The sequence below is a fragment of the Hylobates moloch genome, unplaced genomic scaffold, assembly GCF_009828535.3.
Source record: "Hylobates moloch isolate HMO894 unplaced genomic scaffold, HMol_V3 SCAFFOLD_5, whole genome shotgun sequence".
Lineage (NCBI taxonomy): Eukaryota > Metazoa > Chordata > Mammalia > Primates > Hylobatidae > Hylobates > Hylobates moloch.
Window position 1 is genome coordinate 85,466,150 of NW_026652280.1, and position 20,095 is coordinate 85,486,244.

The window sequence follows — 20,095 nt, forward strand, 5'->3', positions numbered from 1 at the left end:
CCATGGTGAGAGGCCATGTTCGTGTTCCTGGGTGCTTGCATGTGAGCATGTGTGTGTGCGTGTGCATATGTGTGTGCATGTGCGTGTGTGTGTGCATGTGCATGTGTGTGTGTGCGTGTGCATGTGTGTGTGTGCATGTGCATGTGTGTGTGCATGTGCATGTGTGTGCTTGCAAAGGCCTGGGACTGCCGTGAGTGCACAGCTGGGTGATGTGCGTGTGTCCCCGCAAGTCCACACCTGTGCCCAGAGCTGTGAGGGAGCAGCATATGGCTGCCCCCAGATTGTCCAACCTCGGCCCAGCTGGGACCCCAGTTCCCTCTCCTGGCAGTATCCTGACCTGAACATCTGGCCCCATCTGCCCACAAAAACTGGAGTCCCAGAGCATGTGTCAGAGCTAGAAGGGCCCAGGCCTCCCGCCCAGTGTAGGAGCAGCCCTTCTCAGGGTCACAGTTTCCTCACCTGTGCAAGGGGTGCCTGTGGAGTGGACACTGTGGTCCCCATGGTGTCTGCCAGAGGCCTACCACCCAGGGCGACCAACTCGTCCAGGTTTGCTGAGCACTTTCTTGGTTTCAGCACTGAAAGTCCTATGTCCTAGGGCACCCCCACACCCCTGCCAATCCCGGGAAATCGAGATGGCTGGTCCCACTTGCCAGGGACGCTTCTTTTTCCACCACATCCTTCCCCCTGCTACCCCTGTCCCTGCCTTCCCCCACCCCATCTCTGGAACCTTCTCTGAAGGTTCTTACTTTCCCCTTTGCTTCCTGTCCTGTGCCCTCTTCCTCCTGCCCCTTCCTGTCCCCAGGGTCTCACTCCGTTTCTCTGCTTCAGGGTCTCTTTCTCTCTGCTCCCCGCTCTTCCCTCTCTGTCTCTGGAGTCTCTCCTCTCCTGCACTCAGGATCGTCCCCTGCTTGGTTTCTGGGGTCTGTCTCTCCATTCTCTGATCACTTCAGTCTCCCCTCTCCACCTCCGGTATCTCCCTGTCTCTGTCTCAGGGTCTCTGGCTCGACACCTTCCCTGGGTGGTCCAGACCTCCCTCTTGTCTCCTGGCACCACACCCCCACGGGGCTGGGCTGGGGTGGAAGCCAGGTCTGGGGGCTGTGACCAGGCCGGGAAGGGGAACCCAAGCAGACATGATATTTATGTTAGGACTTCAAAGTGGGGCAGAGGCCACAGTGGGGGTGGAGGGGTGGAGGGTGGAGGGAGGGAGGTGCTAGCAGAAGCCAGACTAAGGTCAGCACCGGCCCCTCCCAGCTGAGGGTCTCCTTGGTGACACACACCTCCCCGTGGGACCCTGAGACTTGGCGTAGGGACAGAATGGACTATTTTTGTGCAGAGTTCCAAGAAAGGCACTTCCTGCACCCCCGCCCTGCCCCCAGCCCCATCCTTTCTTCCTGTCACCCTGCAGCTGGGTCTGGGCGCTGCGGGCCCCACCTCCCCTGAGCATCAGCCTGGCCCGGGAGACAGGGGTTCTGGGGGTGGCAGGAGCACAGGGCTCGATCTCAGCAGGAAAACATCCCTGGCATGGGGACAGCCCGTGCGTTCCCGGCTCTCTGGCAGAGGCCTCGCCTGGCAGGGCTGTGCGGGGCTGTAACCCGGTTGGCCCAGACCCAGCCAGGCGGACCTAGCCCTTTGGGGCCTCTGAGCTGTGAGCCTGAGGGCCTGAGGGGCCAAAATGGGCCAAGATGGTCACCACACCCCTGCCCCCACCCTTGGCCTAACCCCTGCTAGACACCCAGCTGCTGGGACCTGGAAGCCGTGGGGTCAGGGGACCTGGCCCTGGGTGGAGTAGGTGGGAAGGGCCGATTGTCTCATCCTGCGGCTCAGCTGAGCCCCGAGCCCCTCCCAGGGGCTGCGCCCAGCAGGCACCCTTCAGGCTGGGCCATCCCCTCAGGAAGCACTCTGCCCCCAGACTCAAGGCTCGCTCTGGACCCAGGACCCTCTGGTCCAAAGCCCATTCAGGCCCCAAATGCCCCAGCCCCTGAGCCAGTGTCTCCTTCAGGGTCCTCCCCAGGCTCTTCCCGTGAATCACTCAGGCTGGAATCTGATGAGCTCAGGCCTCCCCACCCAGCGCTGCCTGCCTCTGCCTCCTGCCTGGCTAGTGGGGTCACCACACCCCTCATGGGGTCTTCTCAGCAACCCACATCTCCCACCAGGGTCTAGCATGGGCTGGGGTGGGTGAGTGGTGGTGGGACAGGCCAGGGCTGGAGTGAGGTGACTCAGGAGAGGGCATGGACCGCTTCTGTGTGCTTCAAAATATAAAAGTCTGTATGTGTCTGTGTGTGTGTCTGTGTGTCTATGTGTGTGTCTTTGTGTGTCTGTGTGTCTGTGTGTGTGTCTCTGTGTGTCTATGTGTGTGTGTCTCTGTGTGTTTGTGTGTCTTTGTGAGTGTGTCTCTGTGTGTGTTTGCACTTCCAATGCTTGGAGAGTGGGAAGGGGCAGCCGTGTGCTGTGTCTCGGGAGAGTGTGCGCCGTCACGTCTGAGTGGGGGATGGAGTGTGCCAGTGGCAGTTCTGCACAGGTAGGTCTAGTGCATCATGGGATCCCAGTGTAGGTGGTCACCATGTGTCTCTGTGTCAGCCTGTCCCCGTGTGTGTGTGTCCGGGAGTCACACTCTGAACCCAAGAACAAGGGTGCTGAAATATTTCAGTGTTTGCAAATCCAGGGATGTCTGAGTGGGTGGCTGGTCTGTGTGAGGGTGTGTCTGGGAGGAGGGGTGCCAGTGTGTCCCTGTGCCCTATCCTGCGCAGGAGTGAATGGCTGACAGTGTCAGGGTGTGCCTGTTAACCCTGGGGGTGCCCCAGGGTTGTTGCATGTGCCCGTGGCTGGCAGGGTGTGCACCCTGTGTGGGAATGTGGGTCAGACAGTGTCACTGTGTGTTAATTGTGGGTGTGAACATGGGTTGCAAGGCCATGGCAGGGTGCTAGACGCTCTGTGTTGAAGGTGTGGCAGGGTAGTGTGGGTCTCAATGACTGCCTTCTGCTGCACCCCTTTCAGGCCACCCAGTAGGCCCCTGGTTCCTGGAGCACCCTGGCCCACAGAACCAGGGATATGCAGCCCTTCCCTCACCCCCCATTCGCAGGGTCCCAGGGACCCACCGCCGGGCGCTTTCCTCCTAGCAGCAGGCTGGGAGTACTGAGTCCCCTGGGTCCTCCGCCTCAGCGGAGGGGACCCTGCACGTGGCCAGGAATGAGGCGCGCTCTGCCCCCTGGTGGCAGCGATGAAGGGTGCGCCACCCTGCACCCCAGGAAAGCGGAGGGACGGTTTAGGCTGCGTCTTTCCGAATCGGTCATTTCACATAGACTTACAAGTGCCAGTTCTGGCCCGGGCATTGTTCAAGGCCCTTGAGATTTAGCTGCGAACAAGGCGGGGTTGGCTCTGGCATTCTAGTGAGGGAAACAGACAATAAACTTGCATACAGAACCACCGTGACTTTAGGAGTGATAAGGGCAACGTTTCCAAGTAAGGAAATGACCCGGCTGCTCTTTAATAGATCCAAACGTCAGAGTTCCAGTCTTGCCTTGCAGCAGTGGACGCTGGGCCAGGCATGTCACCTCTTGGAGCCTTGGCTTCTTTTTCCATAAGGACAAAGGCTGGGGAAGGGGTGGCATGGAATCCCTAGGACACAGTGAGCTTTCAGTTACCACCCAGATCACACCATGCAAATGGAGAGATGCGACCTGTTTCCCCTTGGCTGGAGCTGGGGGCGCTTGGTGCTTGGTCTATAACAGACACTTTTGTTGTTGTTGTTGTTGTTATTGTTTGATTTTGTTTTTGGAGTCTTGCTCTGTCGCCCAGGCTGGAATGCAGTGGTGTGATCTCAGCTCACTGCAACCTCCACCTCCCAGGTTCAAGCAATTCTCCTGTCTCAGCCTCCCAAGTAGCTGGAACTACAGGCGTGAGCCACCCTGCCCAGCTGATTTCTATATTTTTAGTAGCGATGGGGTTTCACCATGTTGGCTAGGCTGGTCTTGAACTCCTGACCTCAGGTGATCTGCCTACCTCGGCCTCCCAGAGTGCTAGGATTACAGGCCTGAGCCACCTCACCCGACCTATAACAGACATTTGATAGATGTGCTGAGTAGACATATAAATCAGCCCCTCTGCTTTGAAGGACTGCAGAACCTGGTATCTGAGCCCTTTGTCCTGTAACAAGGCACTTTCCCTGAGCAAGTCTGAGTTTTCTCATCTGTAAAATGGGGCTAATGAGACTGGTCTTACACTGGCCTATCATTGTCTGCCTTGCCTGGAGGCTCTGCCCCAAGATCATAATCTTGTTGATGCTGATTTGGCCTGGACCCCTGACCAATCAGTTTCTTTTTTGTTTTCTTTTCTTTTTCTTTTTTTTGAGATGGAGTCTTGCTCTGTTGCCCAGGGTGGAGTGCAGTGGTGTGATCTTGGGTCACTGCAACCTCTACCTCCCGGGTTCAAGTGATTCTCTTGCCTCAGCCTCCCCCAGTAGCTGGGACTACAGGTGCCTGCCATGACGCCTGGCTAATTTTTGTATTTTTAGTGGAGACGGGGTTTCACCCTGCTGGCCAGGCTGGTCTTGAACTCCTGACCTCAGGTGATCCACCCACCTCGGCCTCCCAAAGTGTTGGGATTACAGGTGTGAGCCACCAGGCCCAGCCCAGAGTTTCTTGAGAAGAAAAACCACAAGACCCAGGCAGCAGCAGCTCCCTGTGGTGCCCCATCACTGGGGAGGGCAGGGAGGGGGTCAGGTCATGCTGAGCCTGGCAAGGGTGGGAAGGGCTTGCAGAGGCCCCAGAGCCTCATTCCCATGAGACCAGTTTTACATCCGGCCCCTGGGATCCTCCGAGCACCCTCTACAAACATTCCAGGTCCTTCCTCTGGGACTGAGCTTGACACATCCTGTGTTTGATTCCCAGAACCCAGTCCTCCCTTATACTCCCCAGGTTTCTGCCTCACTGTCCCTCACTCCTGGTTATCAAACTCCAATCAGTGAACAACATTTATTGAGCACCTATGGCATTTGTGCTCAGCATTGGACTGTGTGAGGCACTAGGGGTGCGTGGTGAAACAAGGAGGAAGGACAGAAGAGCCAACAGGACACTTCCTATCAGTGAGAACCTTGGGAGGGCATGGAAGTGGGGAGGGAAGAGCTGCTGGTGACCTAGTTACAAAAAAAGGGGAGCCCTGCAACTGGGCTGTATCTGGACTGCTCATCTGAAAGTCAATGTCTGGCTGGGTGCGGTAGCTCACGCCTATAATCCCAGTACTTTGGGAGACCAAGGCAGGCAGATCACCTGAGGTCGGGAGTTTGAGACCAGCCTGGCCAACATGGGGAAACCCCGTCTCTACTAATAACACAAAAATTAGCCAGGTGTGGTGGTGCACACCTGTAGTCCCAGCTACTCGGGAGGCTGAGGCAGGAGAATCACTTGAACTGGGAGGTGAAGGTTGCTGTGAGCTGAGATTGCACCACTGCACTTTAGCCAGGGCGACAGAGCAAAACTCCATCTCAAACAAACAAACGAACAAAAAAACCCAAAAAGTCAAAGTCCACGATTTCTACCTCCCAGTTGTCATGTCTGACATTTGGGCTGACGTCCCCTCTGTGCTCAGTGCCCGAGGAGAGAGCCTCTGGGGTCGTCCTCCATGGGGGGACAATTCCTTCCTTCCTGGGGATGGCCCCCAAGAGGCTGGCCTTACCCAGATCCCAGAATCTAAGGGACCTGGGGGCCAGCAGCCTTGGCCCCTGCGCTGTCCCCAGGTTGCCTGACGCTGCCGGACTACAAGGCCCGGGACCCCCCTGTGCTGCTGCAGCCTTGCAGGCGCCTTCACCCCTGGATGGTCACCCTCTCGGCAGCTTCCCGGGCCGTGCACGCCCCCTCGTGGTTGATCGTAGGCACTTTTCCTTGTTTGGATTTGCTGCCTGCTCTGGGCTTCCTTGGGGGCTGCCCTGGCCTTTGTGGGTGGCTTAGAATGGAGGGTGGAGTTGAAACCTGATGCCCTGGTTTGGGTGGGGGAACCCTTAAGGACTTGCTGTATGACATCCTGGGAATCACTTTCCTGACCCTCAGCGGGCCCAACAAGCCATGGCCAAGTAAAGCTTTTGTGAGGGCCAAGAGTTTAGTGCAGAGACCATGGTTTCTGAGCCCCCTCTCCATTCTGGAAGCTTATCTGCCAGCTGGTGGATCTCCCCAGAGATGCTGGAGGGCCTGGGAGGACTCCAAATCTTGGGGAGAGACTGTAACTTGGGTACTTTCTCCCCAGGGCCTGATTTCCAGGGGAATAACCTCCCTGAAGTGGCGTCAGCAGGTGGGAGCCTTGTCTGGCAGAGAGTGGACTCCGGGAGAGAGTTAGCAGCCCAGCTCTCTCCCTCCCTTTCTGCCATGAGCTCTGCTTGTAGCAAAATCACCCATTTTGATTACTGGGACACTTCTGGGAGCCGAGCAGGGCAGCAATAGTGTCCCTACTTTACAGATGAGAGTACTGAGGCTTGCAGGTGCAGGTCCTTCGGGTGTCCAGGACAGGGGTGGGCCCCGAGCCTTTGCTGCTGTTGTGTGGCCTCTCTAAATCCTCCTGACACCTAAGAGCCATTGGAACCTTTTAGGGTCTGGAAGTCCCAGCCTGGTGGGGGATACTTGGGTGGAGCCCTGCCTCAGCCATGCCCATGAGGGGAAGGGTAAAAGGAACTGAGACCATCACCCTCTCCACGTCAGAGGTTGGGCATCCGTCGGATTCATCCCCACTTGGCACACTCCCCATTGCAGGCTGGCTCACCCTCAGCTGGGGGAGAAGAACAAGAGGCAAGGGGTCTTGGGCACACAGTCTGGGGGTCCCCCAAGCCCCCTCATCTTTATTCCAGTTCCTCAGATGTGGCAGTTCCCCCAGCTTCCCTGGAGACAAGTATCAGACAAAGGTGGTGGCAGACACAGCACAGGGCCCTGGGTGGGGCTGCTGGCGCTAAAAGGATTTCTCAGCAGGCTCGGGTCTCCCGCCCCGAATGACCCTTCTGGCCACTTCAAGCTACTCCTCTGCTGCCCGGCTTCCGTCTGCCTCTGGTTCCCCTGGCTGAGCAGGGCCTTCCCGGGCTTGACCCTGGCCCCCTTCAGCAGTTGTCTCAGACTGTTCCCGAATGTCCCTGGGGCTGGCTTTGACCCCAGCGTCCCCATCTCCCTGGCACCCTTGCTCCTCCCCTCTGCTTCTTGCCTCTGACTGCCCACTGCCCTCTTCCTCTGTTGCAGCCCCCTGGGTCTCAGGCCACTCTGCCCGGCGGTAGACAAGGTAGCCAGTGGTGGGCAGCCTGTGGGCTAGGGCTCCAGGGGGCAGGCGGTGGTAGCCCTGCTCCTTGTACAGGAAGAGGCCAAAAGTGTTGGGCTGGGTCACTCGGAACTTGGTGGCACAGAGCTGGTTGAGGGTGGCGATCGAGGCCTGTGGGGGCACGGCCAGGGTCTTGGAGGTGCAGCCACTGCTGGGATCCTGATAGGCTACTCGGAGGAGGTGCTATGCAGGAGGAGAAGCAAAAACAAGTACTCAGCCCTGGCTGGCATGCATCTGGCTCCAAGGCTGAGCCATCAGCCTTCTGGGCTGTGCAGGGACAGGGTGGGGAGGTGGAAATCCAGTGGGAGAAGCAAGCGGCAAAAGCTCTGTGAGCTCCAGGGGTCGGCTTGTGGGCCACAGCCGCAGGTGCAAGGACAGCCCAGTAGGGAGCTCACAAGCCTGAGACGAAGCTTTGATAGTGAGTACTTTGTGCCCCAAGCGCTCTCCTGCATTAACTCATTTAATCTTCACGTCAACCCCAGGAGGTAGGTCCTATTACCCCATTTTACTGATGAGAAAACTGAGGCACAAAGTAGTTCAATAACTTGCCCAAGTCCCCACAACCCAGTGGCAGAGCCAGGATTAGAACCCAGGATCTGGCTACGGAGTCTGGACTCTTCACCAAGGACAGGAAGGTAAAAGGTGGGGATGGTGTCTGGCTCTGAGGACACGGTGGAGGGCCTGTTACCTGGAAGCAGTGGGTGGCAGGCAGGCGGCGCTGCTCCCAGAGGCTGAGGGAGCGCCGTAGCTCCTGCGCGGGGCTCAGTGGGAGGGTGTGGGCCTGACCCAGGCCACTCAGCAGGGCCAGGCTGGCAGAGATGCTGGTCAGGTAGTAGCCACCTGGGACACAGGGTGGAAGAACACGGCTCAGGCTGGGTGTGGGGCACCCCATCCCCTCTCCCCTTCCCTGCTGATTCAGGGCCCACGCAGACAGGGAAGTGGATGGGGGTCCCTCACCCTCTCCGGTGAGCAGGCTGGGCTCCAGCAGCTCCGACATGTACTCGGCCTCTAGCAGCAGCTCAGGAAGGTCACAGTGGGCCAAGACGAGGCTCAGCAGAGGCAGGAACTCGTCGGCACCCGCGCCCTCCCCTGTGGGCGACATGGTGAGAGGCAGTCCCCCTCCCCTGTGGGGACTTGCCTTAGGCAGTGACCCCTCCCCACGACCTAGTCCCCCCCCATTGAGGGACTTTGGAGAGGATGCGCTCCTCTCTAGGCCTCAGTTTCACCATCTGCAAGAGGGGAGGGTGGGCTCATTCTCTCCCGCAGGGCTGTTCCAGGGTCCTGGGGACCTGCCGCTGGGGGGCCCACCTCTGACAAAGGGGCAGGGCAGGGTGAGGTGGTGGCAGGGACATACCTTCCTGGGTCCTCAGGGCCATGTAGAGCAGCTTGCAGGCCTGCAGGAGCCGCTTGACCTGGGCGCTGGGTGAGTAGGTGCGGAGCAGCTGCAGCAGCTTCTGGCGCACCTGCTCCATCTCTACTGGGGAGGGCAGGCTCAAGTGGGACCCGAAGGCTCCGGGGCCCTGGGCCCGGGCCAGGCGGAGGCCCTCAACTAGGCGGCCCAGGGAGCCGTCTGCGGCAAGCCGGCGCCGCAGGCGGGCTGCCAGGATGGGCCGGAGAGGCTTGAGCACAGAGCGGTGCAATGACTTCTCCAGGACATGTTCTGCCGAGGAGGGACAGGGAGGGGTCAGGGGAAGACTGGGGGTATGGGGGGCAGAGGCCAGGGGGAGAAGGGAGCAGGGGTAGAATATGGGAGGAGAGGCAAGGAAAGCAGGAGGAGGTAGCCTGGGTGAGACAGAAGAGTTGGGGGAGAGAGGGGATGGAACTCTCTCGAACAGTGGTAAGACAAGGTGGGTTTATAAAGCAGCAGAACAGAATCAGACAGGCTGGCACTGTGGAGGGGAGCAGAGGGTCGGATGGGGCAGTGCTGGAGCTATGGAGAGACGGAGCCTCACCCAGCCTCTTAGGTGACAGCAGCTTCTCAGGGCCCAGCTCCGCGCTCAGCATGGCCCGGGCCCGGCTCAGCGCCTGACGGATGCCCTGCAGCTCCTGGGGCTCGGGCCTGGCCCGCACCTGGGTCAGTAGGTCCTGCACCAGCTGGCCCACGGCTGTGTGTCGGTCCTGCATCAGTGCTGCCGCGGCCCGGCCCACCTGCCGCTCCGGCGCCAGTAGGGAGCAGAAGGCGGCGCTCATGGACCTAAGTAGAGGCCGCCGGCGGCCCAGGTGGGGTGAGGTCGCTGGGCTCCCCCAGGACCCTGGCGCCCCCTCCTCCTCGGAGCTGCTGGGGGAGCCACAGTCCACCTCCTGGAGGGAGGGCATAGGCGGAAGGCTAGGGCCACCGCCTGCTGGCACGCGGTACCCCACTGAGCTCTCCCTCCGTAGCAGCTGGCAAGGGGGTAGCCGCTCTGTCTGGCTGGGGACTGCCCCTGGCAGCACGGGGATGGGGGGAGGTGGCACGGCAGGTGGAGACAGGGGGCTGGAGGTCTCTGTGGACACGCGCACTTTGAAGCTTCTCTTGAATTTCTCCCGCTTGGTGGGCCCTAGGTCCCCCGGGAACAGGGGGTTGAAGAAGCACAAGGCGGCTCCGGTGCCCTGGTCCAGCTCTTGAGGGGACCGGGCCTTCAGCTGGGGCAACACTGGGCCTCCAGCTGGGCCCCGCTGAGCCTTGATGTTGAGGGAGGAGCTCCAGAACTCTAGAAAACAAGAAACTGACTGGGGCCTCCAGGATTGGTTAGGGGAAGTTGCCCAACCAAGGCAAGGCATGGGCTTCGGGCGGTGTGCTGCGAGCCTTCCCTTCCCCTCAGCCTCAGCTTGTTCGTCTGTGCAATGGGTGGCAAGGAGCCCTTACCAATGCCCAGATGGGAGATGGCCTCCAGCTCTTTGTGGGTGGCTGCGCGGTGGATGGCTCTGGGGAGCTGCAGCGGGAGGAGAAGGATGTCCCTGAGGCCAGAGAGGGGAGCAGAAGGGAGTGAGGGCCAAAGGGGGTGGGGAGGATGGGCTGTCCCAAGGAGCAGGGCCCGTGGACACCAGGCACCCTGCGGGCAGACTCACCGGGTGTGGCAGTAGGCACAGATGAGCTGGACTAGGTCCGGGAACATGAGCTCCGAGCCCTCCAAGGAGACGCCTGAGAGAGGAGGGAAGTGAGGTGCTTCTCTGGGGAACCTCCCTGCTTCCAGCCCCTTCCCGCCAGGCCAGCCCCTCACCGCCAGGGCTCTCCAGGATGTAGTGGCTGGAGACGAAGGAGGGGCCGCTGGCTTCAGGCAACCGCATGCACAGGGCCTGGCACTGGCGGGTGTTAGATTTCCGCACGAGGAACGTCTGCAAGTGGATAGGGCTCAGGCAGCTCAGGACCTTGGCGTCCCACCCCTCTCCCTCCCACCCCTGGCTGGCCAGTCCCTGAAGGTTGGGGCAAGACTCACCCCCGGGGGCTCGGTCCTCAGCATGTGCAGTGCGGCCGCTGCGTTGGCTTGCAGCTGCAGCCACACGGGCCGGGTGAGCAGCAGGCGCTCCCGCAGGCTCACAACGCGCCCTGGCCGCTGCGGCCCGCCTGCCTGCCCGCCGCTGGCACTGGGCACGTCATACAGTGGGTCCTGGGCTGGCCTGGGGGCAGGCACCCAGATCTGAGCATCGAGCCAGGGGCTGGGACCTTGCTCTCCTCTTCCCCGCTCCCGGGTTTCCCACCTTCTCTATCCCCGGATAGGCCCTCCTCTCGCAGCCCCTCCCTGCCCCACCTGGCTGCCCTGCCAACTTCACTAACTTTTCTCTCGCCAGGTGCCCAGTAGTGAAGCTGGACGGGCTGGGGGCTCCAGGAGAGCCCGCGCCTGACTCTCCAGGGCTTTCCATGGCTGGGAGCTCCTTTGCTTCAGGAAGAGAATCCAGTCCCAAGGCAAGGCACGCACATCCCCAGTGAGTAACACTTCCTGAGGGCGGTCCGCCTGTCACACCCGCCAGTTAACTCTTGTGTGTCCACCCTGCCTGGCCAGTGCCCGGCTCCTCTGTTCTGGACCCTGCTTCAGGGGTCAGGGGTCCCCTCCATGCTAGCCCTGCTCTGAGGGCCCCAGCTGGGGGGATGCCACCTCCACACACAGCCTCCTGCAGCCTCACCAGCTCCTCATATTGCACAGGTGGGCGGGAAGTGGTTAAGCGGCCTCAGTCCCCACAGGCCCCAGCCATGCTCTGGGGGCACCTCTGGGTCTGTGGTCAGTTGCTCATCTGCCCCTGGCCTCAGGTCAGCCTTGTGGGACAGCACCCTCTACTGCCCATAGATGACTCATTCCTGAACCTGGGTTTTAGGATTTCAGGTTGCCATGGAGAAAATACGCCATGTCTCCATGGAAACCAACCTATTTGCTTAACTGAGGTTCTGGGGGTGGTTCTGACACTCAGCGCTAACCAGGGGGAGTCTGGCTGTGAGGTCGTCAGCACATGGTGGTGCTGCCGGCTGCCTCCCACGCACGCAGGCTCTGTCAGCCTGCCTTGCCAATCTGCCAGGCAACTGGGACAGGTGCAGACATGACCCAGGCTCCAAGCACACGCACCCACCCTCCCCACCGAGGCACTCTCCCGGTGCCATATGTTGACTCTGCCCAGCGCCAGGCAGCCCAGTGCCCACCTCCCCCTCCCCAGCCTGGCCCTACGCACAATGCTCCAGCCTCTGCTGGATAGTGCGAGGAGTGGCAATCTGCAGGCACCCCAGAAGTCGGCCTGGTTCAGGTGCTCCCCACGGAAGCCCTGATTCTCTTGCAAGGTAAATCACACACACACGGAGCATGCCCAGGAAAGGTTTTAATTCCAGTCCTTGGAATCTGAGAGGCAGACACCAAGAACTGCCCTGAGAAAACCTAGGGGGCCTGGCATCTTGCCTCCAGCTCCAGCCAGGGTGAACAGACCCCCATCCCACGTCTGATCAGAGTTCCCGCACAGTGGAAACTGGCTCCCTGGCCCTGAGGCCGGAAAGCCTGCATCCAAGGTCAGCAAGACGATGTGGCTTCGACTTCGGCTGTCTTCTCTGTCAGGGGAGCCCCAAGAGGTGGATCTTCAGGAGCGGGAGGTGGCAGGCAGCTCAGGGATGGAGACAGCAGCCTTGCCTGGCCAGGTCAGCAACATGGCCACAGCTGTGCAGGCCTCAAGGAGGGCAGAGGAGGAGTCCAGGCCAGTGCCAGCTGGAGTGGGAGGGCCCAGCAGCACCACAGGAGCCTGGCTGGGCAGACCCTGAGGGGCCTGTGGGTCCGCCTGTCTGCAGGAGGATGAGAATCCTGGGTGCGGTGCCAGCTGCTCTGAGGGTCCCTGTGGCTGTGAACAGCAGGGTCAAGGTCCTGTGCGTATGTGGGAAGGAGAAAACTGTCATCAGTGAGGAAGCTGAAAGGAGGGAGGCAGCCACTTACTGAGTGGCTTTGGGCTGGCCCAGGACAGGCTTCCTGGGCAGCTCCACGGCCCTCCCTGACCCCTCCTGAGTGCGAGCTCCATCAACCCAGAGCTTCCCCAGCCCCATCCTGGTTCCTGCTCCTCAAACTCCCACAAGCCCCTCAAATCTAGACCATCCTAACTTTCTTGGGCCACTGATTCTGAAACAGTCACAGCCTCTCTCTGGGCTCCTTCCTGGAGGCTGAGCTGAGGAAAGGGGATGGCAAGGGGGCAGGGGAGGCCGTGCAACAGCCATGGTTCTTACCATCCGATTTTCTCTTCCGAGGGGACACAGCTGCCCTAGCCTGGGTGGGTGAGAAGAAAAGCCCCCCTGAGAGCCCACCTCCAGCTTGGCAATCCCCGCCCAAACCCCCACCTCTGTGGCCTGTCGGCTGCTGCCTCAGTGCTGTGCCCCCAGGGCCGGGAGCACAGGCCCCACCCAAGCAGAGCTCCCATGCTCCTGACCGCTGGCCAGCTCAGCGGCTCTCCCGCCTCCCCGCCACCCTCCCACCCCATCAAAACCTGCCCTGGAACAGGAAGGGGCTGACACAGACTAGAAATCCCTTTTCCCAGGGCCGCTTCGAGCAAGAGGACTTGTGAGCCAACTGCGATCCAGGGACCCTGGGCTGAAGATGGGGGAGGCTTGGTGAGCAGAGAACTCCCAGGCCTGCAGATGGCAGAGCTGCTGCCAGGGTGGGGGGCCCTGAGGTGGGGCAGGTCACGTGGGCAGCAGTGGCCCCACCTTTTTGATGGCCGTCCAGTCCTCCAGGATGTCGATCTCTTGAAGCATGTACACGATGTATGGGCCTGTGGTGGGGGTCAAGGAAGCCCAGTGGAGGTGGCAGGTGACGAGGGCAGGGCCACCCACCTGACATTCAGGAGTGGGGGTACAGCGGACAGCATGGAGTGGGAGCTGAGGACCTGGGTCCGAGCTCAGGTTCCATCTCCTACCTCTTAGCCCCCTGGTTCCGGAGGTCCTCCTGGAACCAAGTCTATGGAGGACACCAAGTGTTGTTCCCCATCCCTTGCTCACCCTCACCTCGTCTTGAGGTCAGCTGGCTGAGGCCCATCCTATCTCACCCTGCAGCACTGGCCCTGACCTGGCCCCTTCCCTGATCCAAAGACAGACGCAAGGCTTGTCCCTTCAGAGACAACTCCCCCTCCCCCAGTGCTCCCTACCTGATGTCTCCATGCCTTCACCTTCCATTCGCTCAAGTCATGGCCTTCCAGATTCCTCCCTCCCTGCCTGGGCCTGCTCTCCAGCACCAGGTAGCCATAATGACTAAGACTGGCTGCTGCAGGAATGCCCTCGGGGGGGGGCAGGAGGACTCAGCTCTGCCAGGACAGATGAAAGCACAGCAGGCCCTGGACTAAGCTTAAGCTAGCCCTGCCTAGAGAAGGGCGGAGGCAGCCGGTGCCCTCTGGCATGTGGGTACCCCATGGTAGGGCACAGAAGCACACAGGAGAGTGAAGCCATAGGCACTAGGGTAAGACCAGAAGAGGCCTCACAGAGGAGGTAACGTTTGAGATGAGCCCTGGACAGTCAGGACAGGCAGGACTTCCAAGAGGAGGGTGGGATATGAGCAAAGACTCCCCAGGGAAAGCTGGGAACCCGCTTGGACAACCCCAGGAGATGGAAAGGCCTCAAAGGCCAAACCTCACTCAGGCTTGAGTGCAGTGGCACCATCACGGCTCACTGCAGCCTTGATCTCTCAGGCTCAAGCAATCCTCTTGCCTCAGCCTTCAGAGTAGCTGGGACTATAGGTGTACACCACCATGCCTGGCTATTTTTGTTATTTTTTTCTAGAAATGGGTTTCACCATGTTGCCCAAGCTGGTCTCGAAATGAACTCCTGGGCCCAAGCAATCTACCCGCCTTGGCCTCCCAAAGTGCTAGGACTATAGATGTGAGCACGGAGCCCAGCCCGTTTCTGTTTTCCTAGGGTCCACATAGCCCAGAGAGACCCAGGACCCTGTATGAAATTGCTGACAGCTGGATTTGCCTGGACATGTTCACATGACACCAAGCAACCATGAGTGCATCTAGTGTGACTGTCCTCCATGTCCCCTCCAACCCCCTCCCCCGGGTCTGGAGGTGACCGAAACATCCTGCCCACTTTTAGGCCACGCTGGGTGAAAGGATACCAGAAACCAGAGGTGCCTTCTTCCTCTTGCTGGGTGGCAGGGAGTCCCAAGACCTGGAGCTGCCTCTGGCGTGCAGTTTGTCGTCCCACCATTCTGCCCCCAGACCCACAGTTAGAATTGGGGTGCTGGCCCACAGGATACTCCCTTTTCTGTAGCCTCTGCCCGCACCATGGGCCAGCCTGGCCTCATCTCCCCTGCCCCATCACCACCCTGGGCTTGGGGTAGAAGCCCCTTAGGGCTGTTCAGGTCCTGCCTGCACAGCTGCACAACCCTGGGAAGAGGCCGCTGCACTTCTGTGAGCCTCATCTGTTTAGTGGAGTGCGATAACGACAATTCCTGCCACCCCAGGACTCCACATGAACACAGGTACTATGAACATGGAGGGGACTAGAGCTATTGCATGTGACTGCATGTCACACTGATACCTGTTTTGGAAAGAGAAGGGGCAGAAGAGGACAGGGAGACCCACTCTGCCTGAGCCCCCATTGTGTGCCAGGCCCTTTCCAGGCCTGGTCTCCTTCAGTCCTCACACTGACCCCAAGAGGCAGGTCCTCTGACTGTCCCCTTGACTTTAGGACATCTAAAGTCCAAAGAGGGGTGGGCGTTGACAGAGCCAGGCCCAGTTCCAGGATGCCCAGGCTCTCGTGCTCACCAGAGCTGAGGTCCAGGTTCTGGCGGTCCTCCTCCAGCCTCTGGATCCGCTCCTGCAGCTCCCCCTGCAGCGTGTCATAGAGCAGCAGCTTCTCACTCTGGAAGAGGGGGCAAAAGCTCAGCAGGGCGGATGGGGTGGGGCCACTTCAGGCCTTGCGCCCCACCTCGCCCCCAGTGTGCCCAATCAGGCCCACCTCCAGGTGCTGTTTGGCTCCCTGCAGCTCACATTCATATTTATTCCTGATCACATCCAGACAGAAGCCCTTGTAGATCCCTGCAGAGAAAGGGAGGAGGGTCCCTGCTTGGCTGGGGAGCCCGGTGCCCACATAGGAGGGCTGAGAGCAAAGCGCAAGGCCGGGCAGGAACGAGAGAGGAAGGGGACAGGGTGCCATGGGTTCTGGGAGGGGAAGCGGGTGCAGAACCACCCACAGACCTGCCACCTGAATGCGAATCTTGAGGCTCCGCTGCAGCCCTCCAAGGGGCTCCGTGTATTCAGGGGCTCTCTCAGCCCCCACTTCCTCCAGCCGCAACCGCAGCTGACTCAGTCGTTCCCTGAACAACCTGGGTGGTAAAAAGGCAACCGTACACCCATTTGCTCACCCATCACTCCTGGGCAAACACGTACCCAGCACCCATTCCACAGCAAGCCCGCTGTTAGGCGTGCACTTCCTGGACACCAACCATACCTGCCCAGTACCAGGCCCGCCACCTCCTCATCCCAGATCCTCGCAGACCCAGCCCAAGGTGTCCCCATGCTTACTTCTCCTTTAGCTCCGAGAACTGCTTCTCTAGGTCCAGCATCTCACTGACACACTCGCTGCGGCGTCGCTCATAGTCCTCATCATCCATCTCTGGGACAAGAGGCCAGTAAGGGCTAGCTCTGGGGAGGAGTGGTGGGTACCCGCATGTGTGCATGTGCGTCCTGCATGTGTGTAGGGCCTGTGTGTGTGTGTGCACGCATGCGTGCTTGTGTGAAGGGGCTGTGTGTGTGCTTGTGTGTAGGGGCTGTGTGTGCATGTGCATGCATGCTTGTGTGAAGGGGCTGTGTGCATGTGTACTTGTGTGAAGGGGCTGTGTGTGTGTGCGTGCATGCTTGTGTGTAGGGGCTGTGTGTGTGCATGTGTGCTTGTGTGTAGGGGCTGTGTGCGTGTGCGTGCTTGTGTGTAGGGGCTGTGTGTGCATGCGTGTGCATGTGAGTGCATGCTTGTGTATAGGGGCTGTGTGTGTGTGTGTGTGTATGTAGGGGCTCACCAGAGCTCTCCTCTTCTGACTCTGTCTGGCTGCCGCTCCGCTCCTCCTCGCTCTCTTCCTCCTCCCCATTCATCTCAGCAGCAGAATCACCCTCTGCTTCCATCTCTTCTGTATCTTTGCTTGGAGGCTGGATGGGCATCTGGACTCTGGGAGAAGGAATGGAGCTATCACTTATGGCTGCCCACAGCTCAGAGGGGGAAAGAGGCAGCAGGGAGCTGAACCCAACCTGATCCCAGATGGGGAAAGCCAGGGAAGTGACTGGCCTGGCCACACCTTGAGCACAAACTGGGTGACAAGGGTGCAAATGGCCATCTGCACCTCTCACAGAAGGCTGGGAGCTGTGGAACTGCTCCTGCTCTTGGATGTCACTGGTGATCCTAATCCTAGGAATACTGGCCAAGGCTGTGATCCACAGAAAGGAAAGGCCCAGGGGGCACTCTCCACTGCCTTTGCAACTGGACCTAAATTTCTTTTCTTCTTATTTTTTGAGACAGCATCTCGCTCTGTTGCCAGGCTGGAGTGCAGTGACATGATCTCAGCTCACTGCAACCTCCTCCTCCTGGGTTCAAGCGATTCTCCTGCCTCAGCCTCCCGAGTAGTGAGATTACAGGCACCCACCACCACACCCGAACTCGACCTAAATTTCTAACTGGGGCTTTCAAGGTCTTTCCCAGACTGGATTTGACCTACCAGTCCAGCTCCTTCATCCCACCATATAATGGCTAGTGCTTGCACTTCTACCTTCCGCCCTCTGCCTCAGCTGTTCCTTCTGCCTATAATGCCCTTGGCTTCTCTTCCAGATAACGTTACAATCTCCTTGTCTTTCATTGTGCTCTGGATCAAATCCCATCTCCTTCTGCTTCCTCTTGGACCGCAGGTCATCAGTGCTCCCCTCTCTTTTCTGTGTCTTCAGCTTCTAACTCTTAGCAGCCTCCTTCCCATGAAACTTTAGATGTGCTTGGGTATTTCCTAGCATTAACAAAACACAGAAACACAAAACCTCATCCATTCCACCTAACTGCTCCGTTTGCCACTTCACAGTTACACTTTTCAAGGTCTCATGAACACTGGCTGTTCCTACTTTCACCTCCCACTTGTTTGATGTCATCAATCTCAGCTGAAACTGATCCCGTAGCATTAACCAATGACTTCCTTGTGGCTAATGCCAATATTTTTCAGTGCTTATTTTAATTGTATGCTCAGCAACACTGAACACTGGTAAGCATTCCTTCTTTTACTGACTCATCTAACATGTATTGAACATCTAACATATGCTAGGTACCGTCAGACGCTATGGTATGCAGGGGCCCAAGTGTGACTCTTTTACCTCACGGAGTTTACAAGTTCCTGGGAGAGAGGGGCAAAGGAGCACACTATAACCATGGTAGGAGAAGAGTTAAGACCAGGGGCATAAGGGAGGGGTATATAACCAGGACCTGGAGCCCGATGCAGCAGGGAGGCTTCCAAAGATGGACCAGCTGGGTGAGCTGCACTTATTGAGGGAATATTGCAGGTACAGTCAGTAGCAAAGACCCTGAAATAAGAGAAGGAAAGCAGCTGGGGGAACATGGGTCTAAGTCTCAATGAGAAATCTGAGCTGCAGGGATTTGGTTGTCAGCATACAGCAAGTTCTTCATGCCACAGGAGAAGGTGCGACTAGCAAGGCACAATGTGTGCGATCAGAAGACGCCCAGGGTCACCAAAGGGGCAGATGAGGAGACCCCTACAAAGGAGGAGGCAAAACCCGAAGTCGGAAGAAAGAGAGTTTTAGAAGAAAGCCAAGTACTGCCAAGTAGTAATTGTACTGATAGTGCCAAGTACTCCCAAGAGATCACCTAAGAAGAAAACAGTCCTCTCAGCAGATAATCTCTCAACCCCCTGCAGGCTTCTATTTTATTGTTCTTCCAACTTCTCTGGACACTGCTTTGTAGTCCTTTAGAACACTGCGGACACCACTCCCTCCAGGAAGCTTTGTTTATATCTATTTGCCTGTTCTCATGTCTGTCCCCCCAGTCAGTCTATGAGCCTCACTAGGGCAGGGGCTGCACACGTACCTTATTTACCTAGCACAGTGCTGGTTCACTTGATGACTGGAGGATTTGCAAATACAAATTTAACAAAAATTTTTTTTGTGAGGCAGACATTAGCTTTTACTTTTCGGTAGTCCCAGGTCCCCGTAATGGTAGCAAACTTTCCTTGACACCAGTTCAAGTTGTGTATAGTAAGCCTGGCCTAGGTGAGCGTTTAGTCATATTCCTCAACAATTTCACTAATAACCTGCACCTGACTTGAAAGGCTCGGTTCTCTAAACCAGCTTCATCTTTCCCGTTATCAAGCCTCAGTTCCCAACATTTGCAATGCCTCTTCACTGTTAGTATATTCACTTTGTAAGACGCAGCTTAAGTCTATCTCTTCCAGAAGCCTTTCTTTCCTCCAGCTGGTTCTGATTATGAGTGAGTTAAGTCACAACCTTCCCACCTTACCCCGGGTGCAAAAAGCGGATAACCATTCCTGCTCTGAGTGTGGAGGAGCTCGCAGGTGGTAAGGGATGGAAAAGCACACTGTAAAGCGCTGTACACAGGCAATTTATCTTTTCAGAATGGCAGCTCCTCCGGGGCAGTGCCCTAGGGTAGGCAGACCCTCCCCACTCTCGCAGAGGTCAACCCAGCTTCTCCGCAGCGCCCAGGGGGCCTCCCACTCCCTTCTAGATGCGCCGGAGCGGGCCGGAATATCGCTGGCTCGCCCGCAGCCCAGCACGCGTCAGGCCGGTTAAATCTCTGCTTCGGCCTCGGAGGAGGAGATTGTGTCGGCCCTGCTCAACTAACCGGAGAGGCCGAACCAAAAGCCATGCATGGCGATACGCACCGCGGGGACTGGGGCCTCTGGCCTCACGACCGAGATTCCCTGAAAGGTGCCCGTGGTTGCCGGTACCGGCTGCTGCCGCCGGACTCCCGTAGGCGCTGCGCGGCTCCCTTTTCTCCGGGAGGCAGAGCCTATCGGTGCTTCCGTGTGCGTCATCAGGAGGCGACCGTCGGGGATGCTCACAATTGGACAGTTTGGTCCCGAGGCATGCTGGGATACCGCGGGCCGGTCTCCATAGTAACTGGCCGACATTCGCGCAGGCCTTCGGCCTGCAGGGAAGGCCCAGATGTTTCAGTGCTTTGCAGACGGTGCCCTTCGTCCGCGGCCATCTCCCCACGGCTTGCAAGGGGAGAAGCTGGCCCCGATCCCCCCACCCCCAGCTCAGGAGAGTAACGGAGCCAGCTGTGGGTGTGAACACGCATTTATTTACACATTGTCATCAGTAGGCACATACCCAGCCCAGCCTGTTGAAGGGACAGATCTCAGGCTGTCACCCATGGAGC

At 58.7% G+C, this 20,095-nt stretch overlaps 2 protein-coding genes across 9 annotated transcripts; both read right to left on the minus strand.

Annotated features, from left to right (window-relative positions):
* Positions 1-4,956: 4,956 nt before the first annotated feature.
* Positions 4,957-11,530, minus strand: RIN1 (Ras and Rab interactor 1). Of its 4 annotated transcripts, none has more exons than XM_032153526.2 (10): positions 11,039-11,448; positions 10,701-10,881; positions 10,485-10,599; positions 10,333-10,405; positions 10,130-10,221; positions 9,237-9,974; positions 8,639-8,758; positions 8,242-8,373; positions 7,973-8,124; positions 4,957-7,467 (listed from the first exon to the last, which is right to left on the minus strand). In XM_032153526.2, the coding sequence occupies exons 1-10, from the start codon at positions 11,122-11,124 to the stop codon at positions 6,991-6,993; spliced, it is 2,166 nt and encodes a 721-aa protein (XP_032009417.1). In that variant the 5' UTR covers positions 11,125-11,448; the 3' UTR covers positions 4,957-6,990. The 4 variants fall into 4 exon arrangements, with proteins under 4 accessions (XP_032009417.1, XP_032009416.1, XP_058295764.1 ...); XM_032153525.2 differs by having other exon boundaries at positions 8,639-8,944; XM_058439781.1 differs by having other exon boundaries at positions 6,787-7,467; positions 8,639-8,944; positions 11,386-11,530.
* A 523-nt stretch (positions 11,531-12,053) lies between these two features.
* On the minus strand, positions 12,054-19,892 carry BRMS1 (BRMS1 transcriptional repressor and anoikis regulator). Of its 5 annotated transcripts, none has more exons than XM_058438960.1 (11): positions 19,596-19,892; positions 17,472-17,699; positions 16,731-16,876; positions 16,240-16,330; positions 15,913-16,040; positions 15,674-15,753; positions 15,481-15,577; positions 14,829-14,921; positions 13,427-13,491; positions 12,950-12,989; positions 12,059-12,596 (listed from the first exon to the last, which is right to left on the minus strand). In XM_058438960.1, the coding sequence occupies exons 3-11, from the start codon at positions 16,867-16,869 to the stop codon at positions 12,589-12,591; spliced, it is 741 nt and encodes a 246-aa protein (XP_058294943.1). In that variant the 5' UTR covers positions 16,870-16,876; positions 17,472-17,699; positions 19,596-19,892; the 3' UTR covers positions 12,059-12,588. The 5 variants fall into 5 exon arrangements, with proteins under 5 accessions (XP_032009428.1, XP_058294943.1, XP_058294945.1 ...); XM_058438962.1 differs by lacking the exon at positions 17,472-17,699 and adding an exon at positions 18,167-18,264; XM_058438964.1 differs by lacking the exon at positions 19,596-19,892 and adding an exon at positions 18,785-19,554.
* Between the last annotated feature and the right edge of the window lie 203 nt (positions 19,893-20,095).

What these genes read in the sequence shown, in the direction of transcription:
- RIN1 (XM_032153525.2), bottom strand. Translation starts at nt 11,124, where the DNA reads ATGGAAAGCCCTGGAGAGTCAGGCGCGGGCTCTCCTGGAGCCCCCAGC. An exon ending in TGAGGACCGAGCCCCCGGGG is followed by an intron (nt 10,600 to 10,700) that starts GTGAGTCTTGCC and finishes ATCCACTTGCAG; the next exon opens with ACGTTCCTCGTGCGGAAATC. An exon ending in CATCCTGGAGAGCCCTGGCG is followed by an intron (nt 10,406 to 10,484) that starts GTGAGGGGCTGG and finishes CTCCTCTCTCAG; the next exon opens with GCGTCTCCTTGGAGGGCTCG.
- BRMS1 (XM_032153537.2), bottom strand. Translation starts at nt 16,869, where the DNA reads ATGCCCATCCAGCCTCCAAGCAAAGATACAGAAGAGATGGAAGCAGAG. An exon ending in GTCAGAAGAGGAGAGCTCTG is followed by an intron (nt 16,331 to 16,730) that starts GTGAGCCCCTAC and finishes CTCTTGTCCCAG; the next exon opens with AGATGGATGATGAGGACTAT. An exon ending in GAACCTGGACCTCAGCTCTG is followed by an intron (nt 14,922 to 15,480) that starts GTGAGCACGAGA and finishes GTCTGGGGGCAG; the next exon opens with AATGGTGGGACGACAAACTG.